Below are 7,848 nucleotides of genomic sequence, written 5' to 3'. Positions count from 1 at the left end.
TAAAAGACGGGAGTTACCCAGCTTACAAATCAGGGTATGGAGGCACAGAGAAACTCAGCCGCCCACCCGAGGGCCTCAGGCTGGGGAGCAGGGTTTAGAGGCAGCCCCCTCTGACTCCAGGGCTAGCAGAGACCTCTTTACCCCAAGCTATTCTTCCTGCAATCCTTTTCCCCACTCTGGCCAAAGGCAGTCCTAGAACAATCTGCCCCAGGACAAGATAGCCTCTCAGTGTCACAACTGCTGAGCCAGGGCCACCCCAGGGCACAACAAACCCCCAGGCCCCAAGGGAGAAGGGAGGACCGGAGCCAGTCCCGGCTAGAGCGCCCACTTCCCTGGCCTCGAAAGGATTTTCTCTGTCTCTAGAAACAGTTTGGACTCGCTGCCTCCTCCCCAGCCTCACCCCTCTGCCCCCCTCTTTGCTCTCTCTGGGGGTCACTTTGCTTGTGTTCCAAGCACTAACATGGAATCAGAGGGGGGATGGTAGAGGGGGAGAGGGAAGGGGAGCTGAAACTTGAGATCCCAGCCTTGGTGGGGGGAGGTTGGAGAGAGACAGAGAAAGAGAGAGAGACAGAGACAGGAAGAGAGGGTTCAGTTGCGTTTGGTTTTCTGAAGCAGGCAGCTTTGGGGGTTTGGTGCGTGTGTGTGTGTGTGTGTGCATGCGTGTGTGTGTGTGTGTGTGTGTGTGTGTGTTGTTTTCTTTCTCACAGGGAGGCCAGGCCTCCACTGGATAATAAAAGAACTCAGAGTCCAGGCCAAGCGAGGCAAGCAGGGCCGGTGCGGGGACAGGGCAGCCGTGGGCAAGAACGAAGAGGAAGGAAGGGAGAGGGGGAAGATTCGAGGTGAGGGGGTGTCTGCGGGCGGGGAGCAGAGGCGGTGGGAGGAAGCCGAGCAGCTGTGGTATTTGGAGCAAGTATAAATAGCTGCTTGGACAGAGCTCGGCCAAGCAGGGGTTTGTCGCTGCCGCGGCTCCGCGCGCAGGCCTGTCCTCGGCTGGCCACGGCAGCCCATCCTGGGCGGGGAGCCCGGCGGTGGGCAGGCGGAGCGCCCTGGGGGCTCTGAGCCCACAGCCCTCGCCCTCGCCACATCTCCGGATGCTCTTCCGGCCGGCCATGCTGCTGGGCGGCCTCCTCCTCGTCGTGGCCGCCGTGACTGTGGCCCAGCGGAGGGGGCAGGAGGCGAGTGGGCGCCGCCGGGCACACCGCGTCCAGCATGGCCAGTGTAGCTACACCTTCGTGCTGCCCGAGCCGGAGCCCTGCCCGCCGGAGCCGGAGGCCTTCGGGGGCTCCAACAGCCTCCAGAGGGACTCGCCGGCGGCTGCACTGAACCTAGCCGACTGGCCGGCCCAGCGAGTGCGACAGCTGGAGAAGGTGCTGGAGAACAACACACAGTGGCTGCAGAAGGTAAGGGCTGGGCCTCTGCAGGGGCGCGGTGAGGGGAGCCAGGGGGGCCTGTCCCGATGGATAGGTAGGGTGTCCTCCCCAGAGGTCTTCCCCGGCACAAAGGCCAGGCTGATCAAACTCATGTCTCTGAATTGTACAAATTGGGGTAATGAGGAACAGAGAGGGACAGGGATGGCCCTGATGCCACACAGCAAGACGAGGCAGGCTCAGAGCTGGAAACGTGGCTGCCTCACAGCCTTCATTCCCTCATCTGAGGGAAATCCGCTGAGCTCTGATCCCAGGCCTGGCCCACCCTGGGTGCCAGGGATATAACAGTAAACAGAACAATACGTCCCCTGCTGGCCTGGTGGGGGAAAGAGGCCATAAAGAGATGAGCGATAAATATCTCCCATGTCAGATGGTGAAGCAAAATGAAGGAGGGAAGAGGGCAAGGGGTGACGGGGTGGCTATTTGAGGTCAGAGAATCCGAGAGGGCTTCTTGGAGGAGGTGATGTTTGAACCCAGAGAACAAGTAAGGTAATGGAGCAGCCCATGTGGGTACCTGCGGGGAGCGCGTTCGCTACAAAGGGGCCGGCAAGTGCAAAGGCTGCGAGGTGGGAATGCAGTCAGGGTGTCTGGGGAATGGCGGGGACCAGGGCTGCTGGAGCAGAAAAGGAGGGGAGAGAGGGGCAAGCGAGCAGATCTGAGAGGGGAGGGGAGGGGAGGGGAGGCAGGGCGCACCGGGCCGTGGGGGCCACTGGGAGGACTCTGGCTCTAGCTCTGAGCATCTCAGGAGCCAGTGCAGGCCTTGGAGAGGAGACACAGCTGATTTGTTCTGAACAAAATACAGTGTGGGGGCAGGGTGCATGCTGGGAGCGGGAGGAGGAGCCTGCTCAGCTGTCAGGCAAGAGGGGATGGATGCCTGGATGGAGCGGGACCGGGCTGGGGGGAACCTGCTTTATTCTGCAGGGGGGCTAATCGCCCTGCTGATGAACCGGGGATGGGGTGGCAGAGAGTGAGGAGTTGAGGACACCCCAGGCTGCTCTGGCCCAAGGCCCGGACCACTTTAGAGTCTTCTGTCCTCATTCTTTCAGCAAACACTCTGAGCCCCCGCTGTGTGCCGGGCCCTCAACAAGGCACTGAGTACAGGGATGAACAAAGCCGGCGTGGCCCTGCACAGGCCTGGGGGCAGGAAAGGTGTCCTGTGGGTTCCAAGCCAGGGCTGGCAGGAGTGCCTAAGTGGGAGCAACGGAGGGAGAGAATGAGACCCAGGCCCCAGGTACAGGGGACAGTCTGAGCTGTGGCACGGGGTGGAGGGAAGTGGTCTGATTCCTAGAGCCTTCGGATGTATTAAACAGCACACAGCAAGTGACAGGGTACCGCTCCAAGGAGCAGGGCTTTCTTACTCCTTGGTTTCCAAACTTTTCAAATCATGTGCCCAATCATCAAACAACATCCACTCCCCTGATACGTGCACATTTATTTAATATTCTTTGCACATGTACTCATATTCATGTAAGTACAGGGAATAAAACAAAATGAAATGGAACCTTCCATTTTCAAAACGATGACATACAAAATCATGTAAATTGAAGTTCTGGTAGTTTCCTCTGTTTTCCAAAGGATTGCCTTGAGCACACCTGGGTTTATCCATCCCCAAGGTGGAGACACTGCCCTACACGTAACTAACCAACCTGCTTTGCACACACTTGCATATACACCCACGTGCGTGCATACTTAACCTCCTGCCTATTCCTGCCCTGACCTCAAACCCCCACTCACCATCTTCCCATAGTCCCTTTCCTGCCTGCCCTCCCACCCACCTGCCCTGCAACACTGCCAGTCTGCCTCACACGCTGGAGCCAATCCAGTGGGGGCTCCATGCTGCCCAGAAATCTGTGTGTTTCCCGTTCCATGAGGGTCACTCCAAACCTCGCCTCCTCCTCAAGCCTCCATCTTTACCGCCCCCCATGCTCTCACCAGACCAACAACCCCCTGCTTCAGTGAGAAATGGGGACAAAGGGCGAGCCATCCTTCAGCTGCCTCTCCCACACCTGCAGGTTCACCCATGTATCCACCAGTCCCCAGGACTTTTCTCCGGCTCAGAAGGAAGAGGTTCCTCCATGGGCCAAGGCCCACTGCTCCTTCCTAGGATGCAGATCCCATCCCCCTGCATCCCCCTGCAGTCCCCAAGCCAACTATCCCCCCTGTGTTCCCCCTCTGCTGATTCTTCCCCTCAGTGCTTGATCCCGTCCAAGTATCTCCCATGGTAAAAGAAAAAAAAAAAAAAAGGAAGTAGAGTAAGGACGAGTAGAGGAAACAGGCCTCTTCTCCAACCCACACTCTCTCTGACTTCTGGCCTAGCTCTCAGAAGTCCACACACTCTGCCTCCACTTCCTCACATCCCATGTACTCCTTCCCCCAAAAGTCACGTCCCACATGCCACCTCCCACATGCAATGGCCACGGCTCAGTCTCCATCATACTTGATCTCCTGACAAATTTAATGTTGCTGACCAGTACCATCTTTCCAAAAACTGTCTCCATCAGCAAGTCCTCAGCCACAAAACATGCCTCCTCTGACCTACCTCCCAATGGCTTTCCCTCCCTTCACAGCCCCACCCTGCACCAGCCACCTCCATCTCCTACCTGGACAGTCATCATGGCAGCCACCCTGGGCTCCCTATTTCCACCCTGGCCCCCACAGTCCGTTTCCTCAGCAGACAGAGGGATCCTAAGTTAGATCCTGTCCCTCCTCTGCTTAAAACCCTCCTGGGGCTCCCATCTCTTTGGAATAAAAGCAAAAATCCTTAGTCCCTAGAACATCAGCCCTCCCAGATGCCCACAGGGCTCACCCAACCTCCCTTGGGTCTCTGCTTAAATGTCACCTCCTCAGAGAGGCTCTCCCTGTTCACTCCATTTAAAACAGCCACCCTCCCTCCGTCACTCTATATCCCCTCAACCCAGCTTTGGTTTTCTTTTTTTTTTTTTTTTAAGATTTTATTTATTTATTTGACAGAGAGAGACAGCGAGAGAGGGAACACAAGCAGGGGGAGTGGGAGAGGGAGAAGCAGGCTTCCCACGGCCGAAGGCAGACGCTTAACGACTGAGCCACCCAGGCGCCCCTGGTTTTCTCTCTTAGCACTTCTCACTGCCCATTCTTAAAGCACTTCTGTTGATCTGTGAACTCCAAGAGAGCAAGGATCATAGGTGCTTTGTTCACTACTGAGTGCCCAGAGCCTAGCACAGTGCCTGGCACAGGGCAGGGGCTCCATACACGTCTGTGGAGTGAATGAACGCACGGATGCGTGAACGTCCCTGAGTCCCTCCCGTCGCTCCGGGCCTCCCCCACCCTGAAATGCCAGTGTTTCCCAAGACTCTGTTCCCACTCTTCCTTTCCTCTCACACTTGATGGTACTGTCCCCAGGGCTGCCCCCACCGCTCCTGCAGCACTGTCTCCCATCTGCCCCATGATGACACCAAATCAGTATCTGATGGTCTCCCGAGCCCCAAATCCATGACCCTGACCCCGCAGATGTCTCCCCTCTGAGAGGCCATGGTGCCTCAACCCCGAAGCTGCCTGACACTCAGCTCTTCCCTCCCTGCCTACCTGTCTCTGTTTAAGGCCTTCTGCGGCCCTGGGGTGTCCATGCCCAACTGCCCCCAGGCAGCAGGTCCCGCCCTTCCTGTGGCCTTGGCCTGTCTCCTTGTGGTGCATCCTCTTGTCTACCCAGCTGCCACCCTGCTCAGGCCTTGTCACCTCCCCGCTGGCTTCTCTACCCTGAGCCTCACCTGCTCATCCCTCTGTGACTCCCCCGGGTGCCTGGTGCTTGGGCAACACTGGCTGAGCCAAAGGATGAATTTAAACCAGTGGCTTTCAGCTCAGGTCCCCCGGGCCACCTCTTCAGCCTGAAGTGCAATGTCCTCTCCAGATGTCCATGGGGCACCACGGGGCAGAGAGCGCCAGGCCGACCTGAGTTCACATCCCGGCCTGACACTTGCCACGTGGCTGCGGATGAGCAAGTCTCAGTTTCCCCAATCTGCAAAGTGGAGTGGCAACATGCAGGGGGATGGCCGGGAGGACCACTGAGGCGGCTCCCACGCCGCTCTCAGCCTGCTGTCCGGGCAGAGAGCATGCTCCGTGAACACCGCACCAGATGCGATGGATCAATGGGCTTTTACTTCATTCAACCGCATCTCTAGTTTGAGCCCGGCACTGCCGGGTGAGGGCAGCTCAACCTCGGACAAGTCAGTCCAATGGCCCCAGTCCAATAACCTCGGGGCTGGGAATGTCACTCGTCCGTGCTGGTATTCTCTAGGGCTCCGCAGTCCTGCCTGGTCTCTGCTGGGGTCCAAGCGGGTGTTTGCTCTTGGTTGAAGGCCCCCTTCATGCCCTTGGGCTGGGCATATCTCAGAGTCTTTGAAACTCGAAGGCCTCTTCTTGGTTTCTGCAGTAACATCCCAGAGGAGGAAAAAAATGAGTTTCAAAATATTCTGATGTAGAAGCATCGTCATCACCACCATTGCCATTAGGGATTACTGGGGATGAGCAGAGAGGACTGGCCTAGCCAGACTGAGCTCTCGGCAAGATTCCAATCATCAGAGTGGGCGCAGGGGAGCCCCTCCCTGCTGCAAGCCGCCAGTGGCCAGGACGTGCTCAGCCCCTGCCCCTGGCTCCAGCCCCTGTCCTCCCCCACCCCATCCCCTGCACACAGGTGAGGAAACAGGCCAGGGAGGGGAAGGGACTTGCCGGAGTCACCCAGCAGTGACAGCTAGCCTGGACTCTAACTCCAAACTCCAGGTCCTTTCTCCTGACTCTGGAGGGGGCCAGGGAGGTGGGGGAGGCAAGACCTGAGAGATGGTGGGGTGTTCCCTAGGGCCTTAGAATTCCTGAATCCCAGACACTCCCTCTTCTCCCAGCATGGAGCTGGCCATGGCTGGTGTCCTCCCGCCTATGCTCAGGGTCCATGGGTCGGAGAACCGCTCCCTCTCCCCCTTCCTCACTCCCCTCCCCTGTACCCCACCCCCTACCCCACTTCTTCCTTCTACTCTTCTCCCCTTCCTCCACCTCCTCTCTTCTCCTCCTCCTCCCTTTCCCTGGAAAGCCTCTGCCCTAATGACTCACGTCTGGAGTCGGCTATCGGTGGGCAGCAGATCAGCTCCTGGCTCTGCTCCACCCCCTCATCTGGGTGGAAAGCTGCAGCCAGGAATGTTGAGGGGGTGGGCGGACAGAGCCAGCAGGGTTGGGGGGGGGCTTCCCCGGCAGGCTGTGCAGCACAGTGGCGAGTCATGTGGCCTCCTGGGTCCACTGCCCACGTGACCTAGCGCTGGCCCTGCGCTCAGTGCCTCATCGGTGTGATGCTGAGAGTTTGATGTGGGCTGAAGAGAAGCAGACCGGGAAAGAACAGGTGCTCAATGAAGGGTCACTCTTGTTACTGTCATCCCCTGAGTTGATCCCAGTCTCTGCCAGAAAGTGCCCTATTCTGCCTTCTCCCATTGCAGGACCCATTCTATAGATGAGGAGAGCAGGGAAATCCGGGCCAGACACAAGCACGCAGGCTCCCTGGCCCACCCCCAGCACCCACGGGCAGCCCAACTGCCTCTCAGCTGCTGGAGTCCCGGGAGCAGGGCCCCAAAACCGTGGGACCTTCGGCTCTCTCCCCATCCCAGTGACAGTTGGCCCTCTCTGCCCACCTCCCCATGTGTCTCTGCCCCTCCCTTTTTATCTCTGTGTCCCTTTGCCTCTTGTGGGTCACTCTCCTGGGGCCTTCACCGTGGCCCTGACATTGCCTCTAACTCTGTGGGTGTCTCTGTCACTCGGTGGCTCTCTCTCCTGCCTGGTGGCCTCTCTCCGAGGTCTCTCCCTGTCTCTCTCTCAGATCCTTCTTCCCTCCCTGCTCCCTGGGCCGGCCGGCCCTCCTGTCTCTACCTTCCTGGGTGTCCACGGCTCTGTCCACCCCGGAGGACCCAGGACCCCCAAGCCAATGGCCAGTGCCCATCCCTCGGCCAGGGTGCTCAGCTGGACCCTCTTTCTCTTCCGTCTCTGCACCCCAAAGCCAAGTGGGGAGGGAGGAGGGGCTGGACGGGAGCTTCCCAACCTGGCACTGCCCCAGCCTCTGTTGCTCACTCCAGATCCCCGACGTCAAATCTCAAAAGAACTCAAGACCTCACCCCGCGCTTGCGAGGCCCAGCCTGGCTGGATGTGGGTCAAAAGCGCATCCAGCAGAGCGCAGCGTGGCTTCCTGGCCCAGCCCAAGATCTTCCCAAACTGGCCTGGGACTCCCAGCTGCCCCAGCCTCCCCAGGCTGCCCGTAAATTCTTGGCATTTTAGGCCTTCGGTTATCCAAACAAGAAATGAATCTCAGTTGCCGAACAGAATGTCTTGGGGTTTGGTTTCCTAACCTCACCGCTGGCGGCTTTCTAAGCAGTTTGGGGCTGGGAGGGTGGGGGTGGGGGGAAGAACAGCATCT

At 58.6% G+C, this 7,848-nt stretch overlaps 1 protein-coding gene across 3 annotated transcripts in view; it reads left to right on the top strand.

Moving 5' to 3' along the window:
• The first annotated feature begins 867 nt into the window (after window positions 1-867).
• The window catches only part of ANGPT4 (angiopoietin 4), a 38,575-nt gene continuing 31,594 nt past the window's right edge, over window positions 868-7,848 (top strand). Inside the window, exon 1 of one of the 3 annotated variants that reach the window (XM_081833015.1) lies at window positions 868-1,400. In XM_081833015.1, the coding sequence (XP_081689141.1) occupies window positions 1,092-1,400 (309 nt within the window). In that variant the 5' untranslated portion in view covers window positions 868-1,091. The remainder of the gene's footprint in view (window positions 1,401-7,848) is intronic. The other 2 variants (XR_014149123.1, XM_006745930.3) reach the window with 2 other exon arrangements.

The sequence above is a fragment of the Leptonychotes weddellii genome, chromosome 10 (genome assembly GCF_054177405.1).
Source record: "Leptonychotes weddellii isolate Sample4059 chromosome 10, ASM5417740v2, whole genome shotgun sequence".
NCBI classification, from domain to species: domain Eukaryota; kingdom Metazoa; phylum Chordata; class Mammalia; order Carnivora; family Phocidae; genus Leptonychotes; species Leptonychotes weddellii.
The sequence above is the reverse complement of the archived record's forward strand: the minus strand, read 5'-3'. Positions and strand labels throughout refer to the sequence as shown.